Here is a 23,894-nt window from a genome sequence, read left to right as displayed (position 1 = left end):
GTTAACTGTCCTTCACAAAAATCTCTCTCTCTGCTGCTGATAGGAGAGCTGATGCAAAGTTCTTTTTGATTGTGTAGAGTGGTAGAAGTGCCCTACTCTGCTTTCGTGCAGAATGAAGCAAAACCAACAATCTGTCTGACTTTCTAAGCACACAGGGGAGAGGAATAAAGCTTTGTCCATGCATTTCACATAATTTCCCAAAGAATTGTGGTTGCAGTGTCTGTGTAAAAGTAAGAAAAAATTTGCACATTGGAGAGCATCAGAAAGTATTCATATTCCAATTTCAGGATCCAGTTTTCTGCTTTATTGCTTGCTTATTTGTTGTATGACTATGGGCAGCTCTACTGGGAATAGATACATCATGGTATTTGGGTGGCAAAAAAGCATAGACAAATGACCCACTAGTACAATTTACAAAGGCTGGATTATGCTTCAGATTGGTTCACATAATTTCATTATAATTGCATCTGTAAATGTCCATGAACCAAGGCCTTAAATTTGAGGGGTCTTTGTTCTACGTCAAAATGGGGACATTAATGTTTCTCTGCCTCATGCATATGATGGTGAGTAGCTATAGAAAATGCTATCAGCCACTTCTATATAATGAAAACAGAAGTCATATAAATACGTTTAGAGAGAGTCCTGTATGTAGATCATGCTTTTTTCCCTGTGTTTGTGCACTGCAGAATAATCTTTTAATAAATCATTGATATAGGCTTTATTTACACTAACATAATACTAATGGATCAAACTACATTTATATTTAACAAGAAGTTGAATAAATATATGGTATTATATTTCTCACAATCTAACTTTTTCTCATCTGTCAATATGAAAGAGACTTCTAGAAAATATGTGTAATAATGACTTAATGGCTTTGTTTAGTGTAGATTCTTTTTTTCCTAGAATGTATGGTTTGCTTTCAAGCAGTCAGGACGGTATAATTTACTGATAACTAAATTTGTCTAAATTTGATTTTAAAAAAAAAAAAAAACAACCTTGAAAGAATTTCAAGTGGAAGAAAAGTAATAAACTTATTACTGAACAGTTATGCATCTTCAGAAGAGTGAGTCACATACATATTTTCCTTTCAGCAGTCATTTAATGGATATGGAAGTGATGATCTGCAACTTGTTCAGATAGATTGATGAACTTTTTATTTGTCCTCAGTTCTTTATCCATATTCTTGGTGGTGGTTCTGTTCTTCAGTTGCATTTTCTGTGGTTTGAAAATCAGACCTTGCCAGTCATGTTCTATCCCTTTTGTCTGCAGGTGGCATGATATTGCCAACATGTCCCACAACAAATCCTTTTTCACGTTAGAGCTGGCAAACAAAGAAGAGACAATCCAATTCCAAACTGTGAGTAGATTTTTGTTTTTTCACTAAGGCAGCAGTAAATAAAAACACAAAATAAGAATGCTAATTTAACTCAAAGGATAAAAACTACTTTTTATGTATTTAGCAACTTTGAACTGTATGAGTGAGTCAAAAGTAATAATACTGTTGCTGGCTGGCTTTCTACGGGAAGGCATTAAAAATGTGACCTTTTATCTTGAGTACATTGACAATTTTGGTTCAGGTGGTCATAAATCTTTTCATTCACTCCAGTAAAATTTCTAGCATGTTTTTTTGACTTTTAAATCAGTGGCATTTAAAGATGAACATGGTCTTAGAGCTTTGCTAGAATGGGCTATGGCATTCCTTGCCAAATTAATTTTATGTATCATCTGCCAGTTGCCTTTGTCAATAAGGCAGCTGTTGACAATCTTATGGCATGATATATATATATATATACACTGTAAATTGTGTTAGTGTTATAGCTGATAAGAGTGTCTTCAACAAAAGGCTTCTAGTTTCAACTTTCCTAAATCTAATAAAATTGTTAGGCTAGAGTGCATGTTCAGGCCTGCAAAGTACAGTTTCATGGAAAACCTGGTGACATTAATGAAGTTATATTAAAACAAAATGGGTCAATACTAACTTAATCTTAAAAGTTTCAATGGCTTGTCTGAAAGCAAGTGAAGGGTACGCATATTTGGCCTAATATGCAAATTTTGTTTTTGTTTTTTGGCAGGAAGATATGGAAACAGCAAAATATGTGTGGAGGATGTGTGTGGCTAGACACAAATTTTACAGATTAAATAAATGCAGCCTGTAAGTAGAATGCATTAGCAGAACTCTTGCTGCCCTTGAAGCTTCCATTGGGAAGTGAAACCTTTTATAACCTCTGTAATGTCTTTACTGTCCTTTTTAGATGGTAGTAATTAATGAGTTAGGTATTTTTTCTTAATCCGTTTTGAGAAAATACTTATCACCAGTTTCTCAAACATGTTCTGTTTTATAACAGAGGACAATATTAAACACTGAAATATTACCAAAAGTAATAGTGTTTGGCCCCTGCTGCTGGATCTCAGTGCTGTGACAGACTTTAGTTGCTTTGGGGGCTACTATTGCTAGAATGTTTGCGAGCTGCTGGAATCACTGGGATTTTGGCCTGGGTTTGGGTGAACTGCTCTGAAAGGGAACACTCTAGAGGCCTTTAGAAGGGCGGGAAGTGTATGTGAAGCACTCCTGAAATGTGCTGGATTGACAGCTGAGAGGTATGTGGTCCTTTGGATATCCATGGAATCTGTGTAGCTCAAGTAGCACCAGTGCAAAGTAAATTTAATATAATTCATCAAATTAAATTTAAATGGGCTGCTCTCCAACTTGTAAATCAAGGGCTGGAATTTGGGCTACTCCACTGGTACAGCTTTTCTTCAGTTAAGTTACTTCAGTCAAAGAACAGACAATTAGACCCAGTGAATAGTCTGTCATAAAAAAGCATGATTCCCAAATGTTCCTTTCCTCTTTCTTCTTTGTACACGAGAAGGTAGCTATGGAGGGGTTGGTGCAAAATTTGCTGAGGTCAGTGGAAAGATAATGGAATATTTTGTACCAGAGATGACTCGCTAGTGTATTTAATGCTAATTTATTCTAGAAGAGTAAGATTAATTTGGAACAGAGTAGACCTCAGGCCTCTAAGCTTGTAAATGTGGCAACCTTTTGAGAGGGATAAGAAATATTGGTAGAAGTATTGCATTTGTGGGACTTGTGCATTGCTATCTGAATAATGTCAGTTCCATAGTTCTGTATCAAATGTCAGTCTCTAGGATTACTTATTTTAACCCTTTCACCACAACATGGATTTATTAATAGGTGAAGTCCTCAAAAGAACTTTTCTGATTATCTCTAAGATTCCTTGTCATCTGGTCCTGCTGCTGAAAACTGTCTTATGCATGCCTGTATTAAGTTCAGGGGGTTTTTTTCTTTATCTGTATGTACCTTGTCTTTAGAGACTCCATGGACTCTCCACCTGAGGAGGGCTCTCAGAAATCTTCCCTCATTCTTTCCCTTCCACGCTTTCCAATCCTTTCTCGTCCTTCACTTCCCAAAGGGTGAGCTTAAAAATCATCTTTCTCTCTGAAATCTGGCAGTTCATGCATTTGTATTATTCTGCTGTCTTTTGACCTCTGTCTTAGAATCATAGAATGGTTTAGGTTGGAAGGGACCTTAAAGATCATCTAGTTCCAACCCCCCTGCCACAGGCAGGGACACCTTTCCTCTAGACCAGGTTGCTCAAAGCCTCATCCAGCCTGGCCTTAAACACTACCAGGGAGGGGGCAGCCACAACTTCTCTGGGCAACCTGTTCCAGTGTCTCACCACCCTCACTCTGCTGCAAGATGCAGAGTGCAGGTGCAGTGTAGGGGTGGGGAAAAAGGAGCTTAAGGCTTCTGAACCTTACATCCTGGAGACAATCCAACAAACTATGAAAATTTATTACCGTTAGCTTGAATGTTAGAACATACAAATGCTCATGCAGTGTAGTCATGCTTTCCAGTTCCTGTAACGTCTGTAACATTACATTCTGTAAACAATTTTATGTCTGGTCTTGTAGAACAGGTGACTTACAATATGAGATTTTACATGGGGTTCAAATTTGGATCTAGTTCCCAGTTACTCTGCTGCTTTTTCTGCCCTGCTGCAGTGCTTCAGGGACGCCTCCTTTTTATGTCTCATAGAAAAGAGGCAAAGAAATAACTGAGATATTTTGATCCTGGTTTGTCTGCGATGGTGGTTTTTGCACAGAGCTCTTTCATTTTGAGACTGTTGGGGAGGACTATTTAACACAGGGCCTGGCTCCAAGAAATTTAGAGTGATTTTTAACTGAACTTTCCAAGTTTTCAAATAGGTCTTGGTGTTGTTAAGAATAATTTCTCACCATAAAATTCCTTCTGTAGACAAACCCAGCCCATTACAGTGAATCCTGTTAGAAGGCGGTCTTCATCCAGGATGTCTATGGTAAGGAGAGCAAATAGTTTTATATTTCCATTTGTATGGATTTCAATTGCCTTTATATCTGACATTAGTTTCCTTCAGTGAAATAAAATGGGCAGTGAAAAAGATTAGTTTAGTACGTGAGGAACAGTTTTGGACTTGTAGAAAAAGTTGCAATGTAATACCTGAATAATGGCATTAAAAGAATTGCGATGAAAAATATTTTAAACACTTCTTTTTTAGTTTGATTGCTCTGTCTCTAGGAGACTCATCTAGGAGACTCTCCTAGATGTCAGATGGCAAGATACAGTCTTTGGGTTGGTGGTGTATGGTTTTGGTTTTGTTTCCTTTTTTTTTTATTATTTCTTGTATGACCTCACAGGAGAAACTTACATTGCAGATTTAGAGAAATGGTTTAAGACTAAGGCTTTGTGTATGTGTGTGTGTATATTATATGTTATATGTAATATAATATTAAAATATTAAAAAATCTTCAAGACTTATTTTTAAAATAAATCATGAGTTTTTAACTAACAATAAGACGCTTGCTTTCTTAGCCCAAGCCTCAGCCTTATATGATGCCTCCACCACCTCAGCTGCATTACAATGGTCATTATACTGAACCATATGCATCCTCCCAAGGTAAGTTCATTAAATCCAAGGTCACACTACACAACTGTAGAAGGCAAAAGCTATAATTTGCATTTATAGATACTTTAGCTAGAGTGGAATAAATTCATAGGGTGAACATGGGATAGGTTTGTACTACAACACTCATTGAAGTGCTTGCTGCTATTTAGGCATATAGACTAGTCTGAAATAGAATCACAGAATCATAGAATTGTGTAGGTTGGAAAAGACCTTTAAGATCATCAAGTTCAACTGTTAACCTAACATTGCCAAGTCCACCACTAAACCATGTCCCTAAGCACCATATCAACACCTCTTTTAAATACCTCCAAGGATGGTGACTCCACTACTTCCCTGGGCAGCCTGTTCCAATGCTTGACAATGCTTTTGGTGAAGAAATTTTTCCCAATAGCTGATCAGAACCTCCCCTGGTGCAACTTGAGGTCATTTCCTCTCATCCTAGCACTTGTTACTTGGGAGAAGAGACCTATACCCACCTCGCTACAACCTCCTTTCAGGTAGTTGTAGAGAGCGATAAGGTCTCCCCTGAGCCTCCTTTTCTCCAGACTAAACAACCCCAGTTCCTTCAGCTGCTCATCCTCATATCCTCTCCTATGTGATATGAGCAAAGTTAGTTATGCTAGCATATACAGCAACTATAGACTGTGGTCCCTTGTGTGGTTAAATTATTAAATGTATATTGGATGTATAAACTGTTAGATCATTTTCTTTGCCCATCAGAGTGGGTATATGTTAATGTGCAAACAATATATGGTGGTGGTTTAAACTGTCTTCAAAATTCTGAGCCCCCAGACAATTCAGACAATTAAAAAATAAATTAAAAAATAATTAAACCCAGGATGCAGGAAGAGAGAAGTTTCTCTCAGAGTTTGCTAGACTACAGGGTGGAGGGGAATTCAAAGGCTAAGGAAGTCTGCCAGTTATGGAATTGGTATACATTTGATTAAAAAACAAGGAAAGAAAAAAATGCAAAACTCTAATTAGAATTCTCAAGGAATGCGCACTCCTAATCTAAGCAGTTTATGGTGGAGTCATGTCTGCTTTCTCTCCTTTTTTTTCGATTGTTAGACATTGTGTCTTTAATTAACAAAGTTGCTGCCCTGAAGGGCTTAATCTAATCTCTTGCAAAGATGCCTCAGTTTTGATAGGGAACTTCCACTCCTACAAGTCAAATGGATAAAAAAAGTACTAACAACTCACTGGTAAGGGAATAAGCAGTTTTCTGTCTAAATAGAGTTACACAAGTATTCATGAATGTACAGGTATATAAATTAAGAATGTAGCTGAATTCTTTCCAATGTAGTGTTGGAATTATTGCTGGATACTTGCTACTGCACACATCCTATTTTTAAACTTTTTTTTCACAAATAAAAGAATTTTTGATTGTCAGCAAACTCATTAACATAAATTTGGCAATTATTTTGTTGAACCTGAAGAGTTAAATCATGAAATGCATCTAAAGCAATGACTGAATTGTTCTCTTCCGGAGCTTGGCAAATTGCACATCCAAGTAATGGTTAAATTATTAAATGTATATTGGATGTATAAACTGTTAGATCATTTTCTTTGCCCATCAGAGTGGGTATATGTTAATGTGCAAACAATATATGGTGGTGGTTTAAACTGTCTTCAAAATTTCTGGAGAAAAGTTAATTTATCTATTTTTTTTTTTTTTAAAGGTCTTGTGGTACTATATCTACTTATGGCCTTAGAGGGGAGAAGAAGAGTGAGGGTTTTTTTATTTGGTTGTTGTGGGGGTGTTTTTAGGGTTTTAATGCTTTTTTTGTTTGCTTTTTTTTTTTCTTTCTTGCTGTTTAAACTGATCTCATTACATTAGTGCAAACTCTGGTGTAGACGTTCTTTCTTTCAATTAGTGTGGTTTAAGACTGATGTGGATTTTGTTTAACTTAGACTGAAACTTACCAAACCTGTCCTAAACAGAAGAAAGCTATTCTTAAACTGAGGCAATGTTTTCCACTAGGAATTTGCATCATCTAAATGAACATAATAGGTTAGCCTGATATACGTACATTAGGTATCAACAACAAAAGAGCTGGGGTTGTGGTTTTTTTTTTTTTCCTTTCCATTTCAATACATATCTAAGAATAACTGAGATTTTGAACATCTCAAACATTGGTTAGCTACATCTTAATAGAAGATATCTTTGTTTGATGTCTTGGCTGTAAAGATTGTTCTTGAACTTTGCTTTCAGATAACCTCTTTGTGAGCAATCAGAATGGATACTACTGTCACTCTCAGACTAGCTTGGATAGAGCCCCTCATGACTACAGTGGTCGGATCCGCAATGGTAGTGTCTATAGTGCACATAGCACAAACTCCTTGAACAATCCGCAGCATTACTTGCAGCCGTCCCCCATGTCCTCTAACCCAAGCATTACTGGAAGTGATGTTCTCAGAACTGATTATGTCCCATCGCATAGACATAGTGCACTAATACCACCTTCTTATCGTCCCACACCAGACTATGAAACTGTGATGAGACAGCTCAACAGGGGAATGGTGCACACAGATAGGCAGAGTCATTCAATGAGAAATCTTAACATCAGCAATTCATATGCTTACAGCAGGCCTGATGCCTTAGTTTACAGTCAACCTGAAATACGAGAACATGCTCACTTCGCTTCCCCACAATCTAACCATTATCCATTTAACCTAAACTACAGTTTTCATAGCCAATCCCCCTATCCCTATCCTCCTGAAAAGCGCCCAGTTGTTGGGGCAGTCAGTGTGCCTGAGTTGACAAATGTGCAGCTCCAGGCTCAGGACTATCCAGCACCAAATATAATGAAGACCCAAGTCTATCGACCACCTCCCCCGTACCCATACCCAAGACCTGCAAATAGTACTCCAGACCTTTCACGGCATATCTACATTAGCAGCAGCAATCCAGATCTTATCACAAGGCGAGTGCACCATTCTGTCCAGACATTTCAGGAAGACAGCCTGCCTGTGGCACATTCTCTTCAGGAAGTCAGTGAACCTCTAACATCGGCTCGCCATGCTCAGCTGCAGAAAAGGAACAGTATTGAAATAGCAGGCTTGACTCCCAGCTTTGAAGGAATGAGAATTAAAGAGAGGACCATGTCAGCTTCTGCAGCAGATGTGGCTCTTCCAAGAGTTATCTCAGAAGGGTCACAGCCCAACATTCTGATGGAGAGAACAAAGCAAAAAGAAACTGAGCAAGAAGAAAGTGTGAACTGTGATCATAAGAAAACCCTTTCAGATGCCACTATGCTGATTCACAGTAGTGAGGAAGAAGAAGAATTTGAAGAAGAAAACAAGGCTAGTACAACTCTTTCTCCTCTCCCTGAAGATCAAACCCAACTCTCATCTGTCATGGGTGGTTATTGTCATGATTCAGTACTGAACTACCCTTATAGCTCTGTTGCTTCATCTGCTGGCCCTTTGCATATTCTTGAGCCTAAATTACATATTACAGAGACAGAAAAGAGAATGAAAGATATGAGCCCCGTTCATTTACTAGTGGAAAGCCAGGTACAGAGAAGAGGGGAAGGACTGCTTACTCCATCTATGTCGGAATCTGATCTTACAACATCAGGGAGATACAGAGTAAGGAAAGATTCAGTAAAGAAGAGACCTGTGTCCGATCTTTTGTCTGGGAAGAAGAATATTGTGGAAGGCCTTCCCCCACTAGGTGTAAGTGGATACTATTCCTCTTGTTTTGGGTTGTTCTGTAGCGGGAGTTGTGTGGGGTTTTTGTTTGAGGTTTGTTTGGTTTTTTTTATCAACCTGAGATGCTTTTAAAATGTGAATTAAAAGATACCTTAAGCTTGACCTTTATTTTTCTGTTTTTCCCTGATTAACTTTGCTTAGCTATCTTTTATCCCCTTCTCTGCCGCTTTGTATAGTCCTCCACCACAAATCTAGCTGTGCAGCCTCCATCCATTTGATACACCTAACCTGGCTAGCAACTATAGAATGAGCTAATTTAAAGTCAGTTCTGGATCCCAAATTCTGCCCTACCTGTCCTTGTATGGAACAGAAACAACTCTTTCCATTCCATTACCAGCTTTCTAATCTTCCTTTCCCTGAAAAATCGGATGTAGCTGAATGTTTACTTTTTTTTGATTTGTTTGCTTTCTTCTTCTGACCTAAGAGGGGGACCTGACGCATTAGGCAATAAATTCTTTCCTTGCATTCTCTTCTTTCCTCCGTCGCTTCCCCTTTTCATATCCTTTCCCTTTTGCCTTCTCTTCAAGCTGTTTTTATCCCACTAAAGGTATTTCTTGCTTGCCGTGTCTGTTTCTGCTGCTCCAATCTTATGAAGCCATAAATAGTGAACAACTGCAAGTTTCACCTTCTCTGTAATTCCCACCTCATAGAAACGTCAAGGTCTGTGTGGGACTGTACAATTTCACTGACAGTCCTTACCACTCATTTTGTTTTAAACTTTTGTTCAGTTTTATGTAGTCTGTGGCATATTTCAGGTGCTGATGGAAGACGACCATTTTTATTATTATTTTGCCTTTTAAAATTGATTGTTGTTAACTTTGCCAGCCTGAGTTAGTGTCAGTTTTCTGCACAAATTGGACTGCAGTGGAACTACCGTATTAACTTCTACTGCTGTAGTAACTGTTACAGCTGATGCTGCAAAACCTAACCTATGCCAAAGCTATGTATTTAAATAGTTACTGCTCTCACAATTTTTAATTCATCAGACTTGCTATACATGGAGCTGAACACAATGAAATGAACCTTCAGCAGCTTCAATTAATTTTATAACTGTCTATGTTTTTCGAAATCTCATTCCTCCTGTTTGTTATGTGGACATAGGAAAAAAAGGTGTTACCTTTCTCCTAGTGTTCACATTTAGATAGTCACTTAGTATTTTGTTCTCCAAAAGACACATTTTCAGGCACTGATGTGTCTACCAAAATCATGCCCTGCCTTTTCCTTCTGATAGCTATGTAAATGTTCAAGTCAACCTTTTAAATGAAATTGATATTAAAACTTTTTCACTGGAAGTGTTCAATAAAATACTTTCTAGTTCCTTAACATTTAAGAGTGCCATTGCATAATAGAGAATATTACTTTCTGTATTCAATATGAGATGAATATTCTGGTAATGAATCTGGCCTGTACCAATGTTTGCATGTTTTGCTTTTCAATGAACTCTTACTGTCATGTTTGTGTTCACTTCACTTTTAAATGTGGTCTCATTCTCTTAGCTTTGTCTTCCTATTCCTTACTACTATTTAGCTTTTGAAAGCATTGATTATCATTCCAGCAGCATATACACTCACATTTTCAGTGTATTTTGTCAACAATCAAACTTAGCAACTGCAGGAATGATGAAGTTTTCTTGTGCACTTTTTAAAAGAATCATTTGAATTTATTCTTTCATAAAAATCCCCCTTTGGTTTCTCAAATAATGAGTGGTAACTTCAATAATTTAGATTTGTGGCCTGGTTCAGGGCTCAGATCTGTCTGCAGTTCTGCGTTCATGTTTTGTATGTGCAGTTTGTTGAAAACTTAGTCAAACATTTAACTATATTCAAGTATTTTAAAGATATGTGCTCATTGTTATGCCCGCTTCTGGGGAAAAAAAGTACCTGCAAGCTGAATAGTCTAGTAAGGAATCTTTTTTTATGTATTTGGGGTTGGAAAGTGATTTCAGTTCTGTCCAAGAATGTTAATTATCCAGAGTTGTCACCTCACACCCTCAGTTGTGAGCTTTGTAGGGAAAAATATTTGTCATTCTCATGCAGTTTCATTAACCTGTCTGGAATGAAGGCAGACTTGTCCTTGGTGGAATGTAGTCCCACCAGCCTAATCTCTCACTGCAGTGCTTATCAAAAAAAAAAAAAGTCAGAGCTCTTTGCTGGAGGGGTCAAAGAAGTATCCTTTGCTTAATTGAACTCATCAGGTTTCTGCTTTATAACTTAATCAGATAATTAAGAATATTTACAAGTTTTAGCTTTTCTTTTGCAGGGTATGAAAAAGAATAAAAATGATGCAAAAAAAATAGGGCCTCTAAAGCTAGCTGCCCTAAATGGACTAGCTTTGACTAGAATGCCTCTGCCAGATGAGGGGAAGGAGGAATCAACAAGAGCAACAAATGATGAACGGGTATGTTGAAGTTTTTTAATGCTTGATTTCTCTTTTACACTAGTGATTTTTCAAAATGAAATGCTTATGAATGGTGCTTTGGGTTGACTTTAAAATCCTTCAGATTCAAAGCAACTCAAATGCTGAGAATAGGAACAAAATAAAGAATGAGACATCTGATTGATAAGGCATTGCTAGAAGTATTGGGTGTAACTCAGATTTTTCTTTAAGATTTAAGATGACAGTGATTCAGATTCTACTTTACGCTTTGAACATAAAGGAAGCAAATTAACCAGTACCTACTGATACATTTTTGTGCCAAGTCTTTCCATTTTCTCTCTTAATTTTGGGGTTTTCCAGACTGAAAATGTATGAAAATTAAAATTCTGAGTGTGAGATTGAACTTAGATGTTGAATTATTAGTAATTCATACAATTTTTACAATAAATTTTGTAGTTAAATTGCATCCCCAGGGTACAGCTTGTGCAGATTCTATTTATCTGTTTTCCTCAGGTAGATCCCTGAAAATATAGATGGAACTTGTGTGATCTGCAGAAATTTTAAATTCTGTAAAAGATCTCAGATCACTGAGAGGACATCAAGTTCTAGAATTTGAGGATCATTCTTTGAGAAATATAAGACTCCATCTGCTTGTGTCAGGGTAAACAACATCAGTAAATATACTTCAGCCTGCATCACATATCATTAAATAGGTGCAGGAAAGTGAAATACAGTCAATATCCAGCCTGTGAAGGTCTGTGTAGAACAGTGCTGTCATCACACATCTCACCAGGGACCAACTAGACACACCAAGGTCTATGGTGATTATTGTGCATTCTGCAACCAGTGGTCTCTTTAGAATCCATTTCTGAGCATGATTGGGCATCCTCAGCTGCAGACCCCCTCTAGCTCAGTGTATTGACAGTCACTAGGCAGGGATTGAACCTGAAGGAACAGTCCTGCTCTCACCAGTGCAGTTTTAAGGAATAGGCCAAGAAAACTAATTGCAGGTCACAAAGTAGAAATTCAGTCTTAGAGTTTGAAGGCTTGGAGTGAGATCCACAGAAGGGAGATTTGACTGTTCCATTTCAACACAGCTGAAGTTCTTTTTGAACTATATATACACTCCTTAAAGGTGCTAAGGGACAAAAATTAATATTGTGTTACTGAGATACAGTTCTACATTTAGTACCTGTGCTGGTTATTTCCTCTTACTTACAGCCATTGTCTCTTCCTGGATTCACCATTATTCAATTCAGACATATTATTATTCAGTTAGCTCTGCCCAAAGTGTCGAGGTAAAAGAAGAATCCATAAAGTCAAGTTTATGAAAAAGACGTGTCACTATGCTTTCTCTTCAGGCAGTCACTTAGAGGCAGAATAGATACCATGAAATTGGAGTAGTTCCTAAAACAGTTGAGAAGAGGCAATGCAAAGCAGACATGTGACATGAAAGGAAGCCCAGACTGCAGATATTTTAGAAGATTACTTTAAAGTTGATTCAATGCCTGTTTTATTGCTCAGCTTCATGTTATTATCAGTTTAAATGAGGGAATTTAGCCTAAAGATAATAAAGGAGTTTGTACAGTTGATGTATTGATGTGAAAATTGCATATGATTGAGGTTTTACACCTTCCTCTGCAATATTTGGCATTACGGTTATTTGATATAAGACAGTTTTCTGACCTGATACCACAGAGCAGTTGCTGTGAGAGACTGGGGACATGTGACATAGATGAAATTTTCTGGCTGAAATCTTACATATTATTCCTCTAATTATTGTTGGCAAAGAGATGCTGAAATTCCAGAAGTGTCTTATGATTTAGAAAGAACTTGGTTTCAAAAGAATAAATCGGGAGTGGGGGGAAGGGAACAGCTTATTAAATAAAACAGATTGAATTTTACTAGTAGAAAAATTCCTGGGCTTATACCTCAGCTGCAGCAAGAGGTTCTAAGAAGGCTTTGCTGCTGTATGCAAAGTTTAGTATCTTCAGCCTAAGCAAATGTGGAATATTGGTAGTGAATTTTTAGCTCATTGACTGAGGCAAGTGTTTTGTTTCACATTTTTAGAGTTATTTTCCATTCAAATGAAGAAGTTGACTTAATTTTTTTTATTACAAGGTTAAAGGAAACCTTTTCAAATTATGTAATCTAACATGTTATATTGAGCAGGAGGATCAATGAGTATTTCTTGTTCAAAGGTATTTGAGGTGGTTTGTAGTATAGCACAGCTATCTGGTTTGGCCAAATATTTTTTTGCTTAACTGGGTTGTCTTTATAGATACTACGAAGTAATTTTTCTTTCACCAGTGATATCCACAGTCTTTGTGACCTCATGAAGTATAACAGGCTTAGTTTTCACTTGAACAAAATTCCTGCTGGTTAGGGTTGCTTCTAATTTATTCTGGTATGTAAACATTAATAGCTGGAAAAGCATTGAAAAAGTATGTAGGAGAGGAAAATAGATGAATTTTATCCTTCGTGAATTCTCTGTTAAAGTAGACTCGCCTTAGCATGTGACTTTGTATGGTTATCCGCGTTCTGTCTTTCAGTCTAAAGTTCTGGAACAACGGTTAGAGCAGGGGATGGTGTTTACTGAATACGAGCGCATTCAGAAAAAAAGACTTGTAGATGGTGAGTGCTCAATAGCTCGGCTTCCTGAAAATGCTGAAAGAAACCGGTTCCAGGACGTCCTTCCTTATGATGATACCAGAGTAGAGCTAGTCCCAACCAAAGAAAATAACACGGGTTACATCAATGCATCTCATATCAAGGTGAGAGAAATACTGTTGGAGAACTATTTTCCAGTTCATGTGGTAACTAAAAGTGGATTTGGCTATCGATTTTGGTTTGGTCAGATGAGTGAGAATCCCTCCATCTCTCTCTCTTTCCCTTCTTCTGCAGAGGTTTCTTTGGGGAAAGGAGGAACCTGTTTTTCCTCGTTACCTAGAATAATGGAGGGTTAATTATTGGGGAGGTCTTCTGCATTTCGCTTCTGTATTGATCTACTGTCTCCTTTCTCTCTCTTTGGTCTCTCTGTGGATTGGTGCTAACAGAAGGCATGTCCATTCTTCCCACAGTTAAGAAGACAAACAGCTTTATAACAAACTGGGGTCCTTGGCAATGATTATGATATTTTTGAACTGCAGTGACAATCATTATTTCTTCCTTTTCTGTACTCTCAGATTAGATCCACGACAGGCAGTAAGCTAGCTCCCAGCTTAAGCTTTTCTGGATGGTTAGAGGAACAGATGGAGCTGGGGGAAGTCTGGTCTTTCATAACCTTCAGTTGCCCCCTTTCCCCAGCCTTAGCTCTTTAAACTCTGTTTAAAAAAGTGAAGAAATTGCAGGGTGACCTCAAGAACCTTCAAGGCAGTTTGTTCATTTTCAATGCATTTACCTACTTAAAGTGTAACTACAAGTGGCTTTGTGCTTTCTCTGAAAAGATTTGAGGTCGTCAAAGCAGCAGCTGTAGTTGTGTTGCTGTCTTTTTTTAATAAATCTGTTTCTACATTGACATGGTACCATAGTTTCTATACTTCAACTCATTCACAAATGTTGAGTAACTCTTCTGACCCTTTTCAAACAAGATAATATTTTTTGAGGGAACATCAGCTAATTCTGACTTTTTAGTCCGTGTAATAGCATTTACAGCACCAGGGTATGAAAGCTTCTCTAAACCCGAATTGTCTAGAATACCTTAAATACACAGAAGACAAATACAATTTTATTTACTCACTTTTACATTATGCTTATGATGTAAAATACATTTATTTAGTTATGTGCCTATACAATTTTAAACATAGTGTCTCTTCTGCATCTAATGTGACAAGATGCAGCTAAAAAATGGAAGGCAGATATAACTCACAATGGGCTCCTACTTCTGCAGTGTTGCTGTCTTTTTCAGTTTGTGCGTCTTCAAATGGCTGACTTAATAATTGGGGAAAGAGAGTTTTCAATAATTACTAATCTAATGTCTTTCTTTTTACAGATCTCTGTTGGCGGCATAGAGTGGGATTACATTGCTACGCAGGGCCCCTTGCAGAATACATGTCAGGATTTCTGGCAGATGATCTGGGAACAAGGGATTGCCATCATAGCTATGGTGACAGCAGAGGAAGTGAGTATAAACTGAGTCAGGTTTCTCCCAGAAATTCCGCAATGATTTTGCTATGATCCGTTAGAGGAAGGAGATCTTTGTTCCAAAAAGATGACCAATCATCAAAGATAAATTTCTAGTAACCCCTGTGCCATTCTGTCGTGCTTTCCTTGGCAGAAAGATGTAAATTTGCACTCTTTCTGCTGAAAAGTTGGTTTACTCAGTGTGAAACCATAACACTGTAGTAGTACTTAATAGGGGAGAGATACAGTTGTTACAGGAGCATTAGTTGTATGAGTGTTCTTATGTTTCTTGTTAAGCAAGTGTTTTACTTTTAAGGAAAGTGGGCGAGAAAAAAGCTTCAGATACTGGCCACGTCTTGGTTCAAGACACAACACTGTAACATATGGAAGATTTAAGATTACCACACGATTCCGTACTGACTCAGGCTGCTATGCAACTACGGGTTTGAAGATTAAACATCTTCTCACAGGACAGGAGAGAACAGTTTGGCATCTGCAGTATACTGACTGGCCAGAGCATGGCTGTCCAGAGGATTTAAAGGGATTTCTCTGTAAGTTGTATTTAATAGCTTTGTTTTGGGGTTGGTGTTTTTTTTTTTTAAATACCTCCTAAAATGGCTGCTATACGTGAATTAGCTTTTAATAAGTGTGCCAAGCATTCTGCTGTAAAAGGTTTTTCACACCAGCAAGAGATACTGAATTATATTTTTGGCAGGAATATACGTGCGAGTTTGTTAAAGTGACTGTTTATGTTTAAAGCCAAATATATCATTTACTAAAAGTTCATATAGATTAAAACATAATTGCATCACATACTACATGTTTGAGTATGTTCCAGCAGTAGCAAGATGGCCATGAGCCACCTTTGGTGGGGAACAGGGGAACAAGGCAAGGAAAGCCGTACAGAAATTAGATGATCTTTATAGATCTGTATTGATTTGGTTGGGATATGACTTGTGATTTATACACTGTGTCATTTTTTTGTGGGATGTCATTTGTTAAATTACTACTTTTCTGGTGATCATACAGTGTAATAGCATGGCTTATGGGGCTTCATCTCCTAAATTTATTATTCTTATCTTGTTGAACTTAATAGCATACTTGGAAGAGATACAGTCAGTGCGGCGCCATACGAACAGCACTGCGGATCCTAAAAACTCTAATCCTCCTGTACTGGTACATTGCAGTGCAGGAGTAGGACGAACAGGAGTGGTCATACTGTCAGAGATCATGATCGCTTGCTTGGAACACAATGAGGTGATCTCTTTTTCTTTCTTGTGCTTTAAATAATGTTAGGTAGTGGAACAGTAAATAAGCTGCCTAATAAATATTTTATGGCTGTTCATCTGAGCTTTTCCAAGATGTGGCCTTTGGAAGGGCCCTTACAACTATGGTTGAAAGAGCTCTTGGCAATTCAGCAGAAGTTAATAATCTTCTAGAGTTGCCCACTTACACACTGGGTACTGGAATGCTCATTTGTATTCTTGACTCTGTAAGATGTTGAGTCACTGAGTGGAACAAGGTATGCTCTAGGCTACTAAGCATATTTCAGGATTTCACCCTGACTTTACCACTTCATGCTTTAGTTTTAATGGATGATATTCAAGAACATGCTTTATAGCTAGTCTCTGTGCTTGTTATTAAGTATTTTGTTCCTAAGTGTAGTGTATTTGCAGTATCAGGCTCAGCAGAGGACAAAGCGGAATTTTTATAGAATAAAACCTCATTCTATCAGCTCTTAGCCACAAGTGAACAGCTGTAAAGCTTTTATGAATAATATAATATGCCAGCTGAGACTCACAAACTTATTGTTTCATTGTGTATCCCTGTCCTAACACTGTGACAGACTTTTGCAGCCATTAGATTTGTGAAGACACATACCCTCCATGAGACAGGCAAGTTTAACATTAATGCATATTTGACAGATGAGGAGGTAGCCATGGTCAGTGGTGTAGTGCAGTCCATACTTCAGGTGTGGGCAATGAAGTGTCAGAGCTGAAATTAGAGCAGCTGAATCTGCCCTTAGATCACTGGTACTGCTCTGAACCTCCTGCTGAGAAAGTGCAAGCCAGTCTCCTTGCTCACCAGTCACTTGTAATGATTTGTTCTCTTCCTCCAGATGCTGGACATCCCACGAGTACTGGACATGTTGAGGCAGCAGAGAATGATGATGGTGCAGACTCTTTCACAGTACACTTTCGTCTATGGAGTTCTCATTCAGTTTCTTAAAAGTTCTAGGCTTATATAATCCCTGTCACTTCCTAAGGGACACTGCAAGAGTTTACAGAAAGAAAATTACAGTTGTCCAGGCAGACCTGCTCTCACTGGTGTTTTCTTCATATGATGAATCACAGTTACCTTTTAGGGCTGGTATGTGACTATTAATGCAAGTCAGTGTAACAGTCCCTGCAAAGCAGGATCTTCTCTGGACTAAATTCTTCCCATGTTCAGCTGCAGTCATATTGGGGAATGATTTTACTTGTACTGGTCTGTAGTACTTGAATACGTTCTTTAGAGTGGTGTTACTCTGAGCAAAATAAGTATCTTATGGAACAGAAGTACACGGCACAATTTTACTAACATTATGTTTTAAAACATAATTGTTACTGTGCAAAAGGTAAAATCTGTAGATGCGCGTGGGGCGAGAAACCTGCTCCTTGGGAATGTTAAGGGCTTATGCATTTTCATTCTGCTTTCAATTTTATATTTAGAACAATACATCTATAATTTTTAAAATGAACTTTTGGTTTCCTCTGGTTTACTCAGCAAAGTTAGCAGCTCTTAGATATTTTAAGCTGTTGCTTTAAGGACAGTTATTTTTATATTCAGCATTTTTTAATTAAAAAAAAAACAACAAACCACCACAATCCAAAACTTTTTAAACAGCATAATGTTTTCAGAGAAGACTGACAATGTTTGAACTAACTTTTCAAAAATCAGGCAGAAAGTACCAGGGGAAGCTATTGGTAGTTGTAATGCCGTGGAATAGAACTGACAAGTGAAAGATGATGTTAACTGTTGATAACTTCCATTTGAGCAGAGGCATGTTTATCTGCAACAAGCAGGGGAAAAATATTCTAATTATCTACAAGGTTATTGAAAACAAATGGATGAGAGAGAGTACATATTCAGTATTATTCATATATTTAGAGGACAGTTTGATTTTACTGGCTGAAATCAAAGTGGATGCAAATGTTTTAAGCACTTATTTTGCTCTGTTATTTATGTAGTTAAACATAGAAACTATAATCATGCATTGTTTCATATGGTAATATACCATTACTAACCTGTTATTTTAGGAAGAGCCTTTTAAGTTGATGAAGTGAGAGAACCAAAATTGGAGTAAGAAGGTGCATAGTGGCGAAGCGGAAATGATCGTATAAAACATAATGGAGGAGGCATGGCAGCTGTGATTGCTGGCTTACACAGTGCAGAGATGACCATTAAAAATGCTTATGTTCGCAGTCAGGAAAGCCTTTAAAGCACTGGAAGTTTCTGTAGAATCCTCCAGATTATTTTGTCAGTACTAGAACAGATTTTGCTAATGCTGTGCAGCGTTGCAATGAAGAATATCCACAGAAGCCGTTTGAAAACACCTGCAGAATGTAAGAGCTCTTAGAGGTAATGTGGGCGATGTGGGTGTTTTAGGAGCTGTGTAGGTGGCTGAGTCAATGGCTGTGGCATGGACCTGAAGATCAGTCATACCTTTGGTAGTTTCAGTTTTGTCTCATGGGTCTGGTCTAATAACAGTATCCCTAAATAATCCTCTGTATGTGGTTTTCAAATGGGGACAGTGTGGTTTTACCTGCCTTTCCAAGTGTTTTGAGATGCTGAGTTGTAAACCCTATTCAAAAGTGAGCTATTAGTTTGTAGATACCTGGTTTAATTTAAAAAAACCCCTATGGTAGACCAATCTGCAGGCATGTTTAAGTGTCCATTTCCCTTCATACCCACTTAGCAAAATGAAATAAGACTGAAAGTAATTTTTATTACTGGGGAAATTATGTTATTTTTCTGAGGTGTAACAAGGGTTTGGAAACTATTATGAATAAATAAAAACCCTTCAAAACAATAATTGTCTCCCAAAACATTAAGAGTAATAAATAGGTTGCCTCAATTTCCTCCGTAATGTTACTTCCACAAAGAAAAAGACATGATCCAAATGACATTGTGCTAATATGTCATTCTATACAAAATATATTACTTTAAAGTACACTGTCTTAATCTAGAGCATTTGGTCTGCTTTCAGGTGGTCTGAATTATTCTACTCTCAGTAGAAGTAAGATTGAATATTTCAGATGGCGAAAAAATTGTTCTTTTTGTAACTGTAAACTGCCTAGGAAGTATTGACTGCCAAATGTAAAACTGGAAGTGTAGAGGAAACCAGTTGCTGTAAGATTTCTATATAAAAAATCAGTCTTCAAACAAACCAATTTGACATTTCTGTGTTAACAGAGGTATTGAAAGAAACAAACATACTTAGCTATTTGTGTCATGCTGTGCTTTAAAAACATTGCTACTTTTTGCCACAGTTCACTTCTATCTTCAGAAATATTTTTGAATGGGAAGGTATTCTCTAAAGTGTAGCTTGTACCATTTCCATTTCTAAACTTTGGACTGTGATCTTCATAACCTGATACGAGCAACTTTTAATGAAATTATATCCAACCACAACTTCAAGCAACAATTTTTAGCTGTTCAGCAGTTACTGGGACAGAACATCAGCTGAAAGACATTAAAAGGCACAGCTAAAACCAGCAATTTAACCCAAAATTTACAGGATTATCTACGGTGGGTGAGCAAATGTGTGTTGTCTTGCTTTCTTTTCTGTTTTGCTGAAAGAAGTTGTGTTCACTTTTAAAGGCAGTTGCTCTCTAATCTGGTAGTCACAGTCTTGATTTATTTTTTTTAAGCATAATAGCGCTACCTCCTCCATTTCAGCTTTCAGTTCTGTCCATCAGCAGTCCATTTTTGCATTAATAGCATTGACTTTATGTGAGTTCTTCTACTGAAGTTAGCAGGATTGCTTTTGTATGTAAGCTTCTGGCTCCAAGTGAGCATTGAAAATGAGCAGTTTCTCTTCTAAAGATACCAAATGAAAATAAACTCCACAACCTCCTGTAACAAAATTAATTTTAAAACTATTGTTTAGATTTTGAGTTAACTTTTAAAAGAAAATTCAGTTTTTAGCACTTTGTTCTGAGCCTGGCAAAGGGATGCTTTTTTACATGTTGCTCTGAGTGCTTCATGAACTGTTGGACATTGTAAGAACAGCCACTGCCCAAATCCAGTCACAATGTGAATTGGAGGTGGAGTTATCTGTCAGAAGCTTAAAATTCCACTATAACCCTGCCCATTTTGCCAAATGTGCTTCTGTTTTTATGGGGATGAAACCAGATTATTATGCAAGATTTGAGCTGACTTTTTTTAGTAAGAAAAGTTGTATGAAGACACTCTTGCTGCAAATGGCAAAGATGATGCTGATCTCTAGGGATGTCAGAGCTCTCAGGGATAAATAAAGGTGCTATATACTGTCAAGAGACAGATTTGACTGTCTTTTGTGGGCTAGGTGGAAAATACTTTTAAGGATCAAATTGTATGAACAGTAAGGAGAAGAGTATATTTGTAATATACTTAAAAATTGTGGTAAGGGCTTCTGCACGTTTGATTTCTTGGTTGCTCTGATGAGAGATTTTATGGCTGGTGAATCTTTGTAGTCTTGGGCTAGCAGCCCTTCTATAAGAACAGAAGTCAGAGCCCTGTTTGTTGCAAAGATGTCACTGACTCTGCAGGCTTAGCTGTGGGCTGCAAATCACTCCTCGCCCTGTTCTGTGAGGGAGAAGCTCCATGGTACGCAGGGGAGCTTTGCATCGCTTTTCTGCAGCCTGCACAGCAGTGCTCTCCTTTTTCTGCTGTCCCTCATGATGAGCAGGAAAAAGTTTTATGCCTTAGTATTGCTGTGATTGTGATACCTTTTGCACAAGTTAACGGTAAAAACTACAAGTGCAGGTTTATATCTAGAAATACATTTAATTCAAAGCAGGTGAGCAAGGCAGAGTTCCTGTAATTTCTGAGGATGAAAAGCTGCTCTAAGTTATCATCAACATTTAGGAAAAAAGTAAAATAAAGTAATAACAAATAAAAGAAATGTGTACTAAAATGGAAAAAACTCTTGGCATTTTGAGAAATGTATTTTTGGCTCCTCTTGTAATCCTGTGTATCTCTTTTTGAAGTGGATGACGTTTGGAGCAATTTTCTCCAAAAATACCTTCTTAATTTTAATAAGTAGGACTACCTGAGGCTGCTGCTACATTTCTCTTGTTGGAGCAACTGTTAAAAGTTGAGTGGCTCACAGATTTCAATGGCCTCTGGACCAAACTTGGGAACTGCAGGGTCGTTTATCATACAAGCTAGCTGTGTAATGAGACCTCAGTTTTAATATCAGTAGTGTTACTAACATCCTGGACTTAAAAATAGTGGATTCATTACTATATTTCAATAGTTAGTTCAAATTATTAACTTAAAAGAAACAACACTTCAGTTGCTAAGAACTCTGTGCTTTAGAGTTTAGGGTTTGGGGTTTTTTTCAATACTGCAAAGTCATGCAAAGCCAGAGTCCAGTCCTGCAAGATGCAAAATTCCTGCAGTTCTTCCTGATACTGTAGGAATTCAAATGGGCTTAATGCCAATGAAAACCCTTAAAGCATGAATACTCATGTCTGGTTTAAATTTAAATGCAGATTAGAAGAATTAACCAAAAGAATGTAACAGGAATGTGCATCCATGAAGCTACGGCATTCAAAGGAAAGGTAGCTGAGGTAGTTCAGAAGAAATTCTCTTGTGAAAGTACAAAATGTTGGATGTAGAGGGTGAGGGTCTGAGGAACGGCTGAAGGCATTTGGAAGGGGATTTGGAAAGTTTTGTATCCACAGCAGAGCTGCTAGAAGGGTTTGATTCATATAGTATGTTTTTCATGGCATGATAGGGTAAGTGAATATGTAGTCATAGGTGTTATTTTTACTGGCTTTTTAAAATGTAATTTTTGAAACCCCAAATATTTTTTTTCAGAGGCTCTGTTATTTTTACATATCTTCCTTTCCAAATGTATTTAATGCAATCTGTCAGCTCAGTTTCTGTTTACTTATTAAAGGTCAGATTTTTCAAACTGTGGTCTCTGGTTTTACACATGCAAAATGCAGGGGGAGTAGGCATACATGCAATTTTGCAGTGATAATTTCTAATGGATGCACGTTAGATGATTTGAAAGTCTAAATACTTTTATGAATGCAGGCAGGTATTTACAGTAGGTGTGAATTGCACCAGGTTAAGGCTGGGCTGAGAATCATGCCCTTGAAATGTCGAGTTTAACATGTGCTTAGGAATTATGTTGCAGTGCAGCATTTGCAATACAGTGATATTAAAATAATATAATACTGTGCTGAGGTAGGTAAGGGAAAAAATCTTTAACTTTTAACAGCTGTTGCAAACACGTCTGTTAAAAAAAAACAAACCCAAACCAAAACATTTCTTAGTAAGATCCTGTTGGGGACCAGCTACCTTGGTACATTCTGTTGGCATCATGTATGTTACTTTAAGGTCTACAGGAGCTGAAAAAAAAAAAAAGGATTTATTAACTTCAGTAAGCATTTCAAAAAACAGTTACTAAACGGCCTTTGGTTCTATTCTTTGCCATTTTCCACGATGCTGCATTCAGTGGTGAAGTATAACCTCCAGTGTATTTGTTCTTTAGAAGTCTATTCTTTGTCTCTAATTAGGGAAAGAAGATAGAAATCAAATGCAAAGAATCTAATGAACAGAGTTTACAACAGATCCATCCTGTGGCAAGTTAGAGAGAAGTCTGTAGATACCGTAACGTTATTTTGTTTCAGATAAGCAGCAATCAAAACTACCAAATTATTAATTTTATGAGCACAGTTTCAGAAGGTGCCTAACTTTTATAAAGGGAATTTAAATGCTGTTTTTCCATTTGGAAATATTTAAGTAAAATTAGGAGACTTTTAAAATACTTTAAAGACTTTGCAAATGCCATTAATTTTTAGAATGGTAGGAAACTTGATGGGGGAAAAATAATGTAAAATCCTCCAGTCTGTCACCTTGCTAATCCTGGATAATTCTGGCAGACAAGGTGTATATGCTCTTCACAAAGATACTTTCTTAAATTGCTTTGAAATACCCAACATATCTGTCTTCTTTGGCTGATCAGGGGGGACTTGGATGGAAATTTTAGAGGCTTGACCTGGCAAGTCAGTAAGTATGTACACTCCTGCACATGGCTGAAATCTCTTCATTCAGTTAAAGCAAATGGGTGTTTGAAGTCCTTTCAGCAGTTTCACAGGATTGAGGCCTTAATGTCAGAGGAATGCAGGATCTGGCTCCATTTTCTTCCATTTTCATTTGAGCCAGTATGCAAGGATTTAAGTGGGACTTTGTTTAAACAGTAGCAAACATGAAGTATTATTTTCTAGTAGTAAGCTAGTGGTTAACATGTCTATTTTTTGCTGTCTTGCCACCAATACTGTAAAAATGTATAATCAAAACAGCTTTAATTCTTGTAAAACTGAAATTGGTTTGTAAAACAATGTACAAATTGTGTTTCATAGACAGAAAAGCTTGTATTACTGAATGTAATATATGTGAAATGAATATATTATAGTCTATTTTTGCCATGGAAATAAATATTTGAAGCAACTA

General features: G+C 37.3%; 1 protein-coding gene across 4 annotated transcripts in view; it reads left to right on the top strand.

Moving 5' to 3' along the window:
• Positions 1-23,894, top strand: part of PTPN21 (protein tyrosine phosphatase non-receptor type 21) — a 47,877-nt gene extending 23,983 nt beyond the window's left edge. For 3 of the 4 annotated variants that reach the window (XM_068397875.1, XM_068397873.1, XM_068397876.1), the window contains 12 exons: positions 1,273-1,360; positions 2,076-2,155; positions 3,337-3,438; positions 4,283-4,343; positions 4,877-4,961; positions 7,183-8,648; positions 10,944-11,081; positions 13,613-13,834; positions 15,052-15,180; positions 15,499-15,733; positions 16,279-16,439; positions 17,302-23,894. In XM_068397875.1, coding sequence (XP_068253976.1) covers positions 1,273-1,360; positions 2,076-2,155; positions 3,337-3,438; positions 4,283-4,343; positions 4,877-4,961; positions 7,183-8,648; positions 10,944-11,081; positions 13,613-13,834; positions 15,052-15,180; positions 15,499-15,733; positions 16,279-16,439; positions 17,302-17,430 — 2,896 coding nt within the window. In that variant the 3' untranslated portion in view covers positions 17,431-23,894. The remainder of the gene's footprint in view (positions 1-1,272; positions 1,361-2,075; positions 2,156-3,336; positions 3,439-4,282; positions 4,344-4,876; positions 4,962-7,182; positions 8,649-10,943; positions 11,082-13,612; positions 13,835-15,051; positions 15,181-15,498; positions 15,734-16,278; positions 16,440-17,301) is intronic. The other variant, XM_068397877.1, reaches the window with a different exon arrangement.

The sequence above is a fragment of the Nyctibius grandis genome, chromosome 4 (assembly GCF_013368605.1).
Source record: "Nyctibius grandis isolate bNycGra1 chromosome 4, bNycGra1.pri, whole genome shotgun sequence".
Lineage (NCBI taxonomy): Eukaryota > Metazoa > Chordata > Aves > Nyctibiiformes > Nyctibiidae > Nyctibius > Nyctibius grandis.
This window is presented reverse-complemented; position numbering and strand designations above follow the sequence as displayed.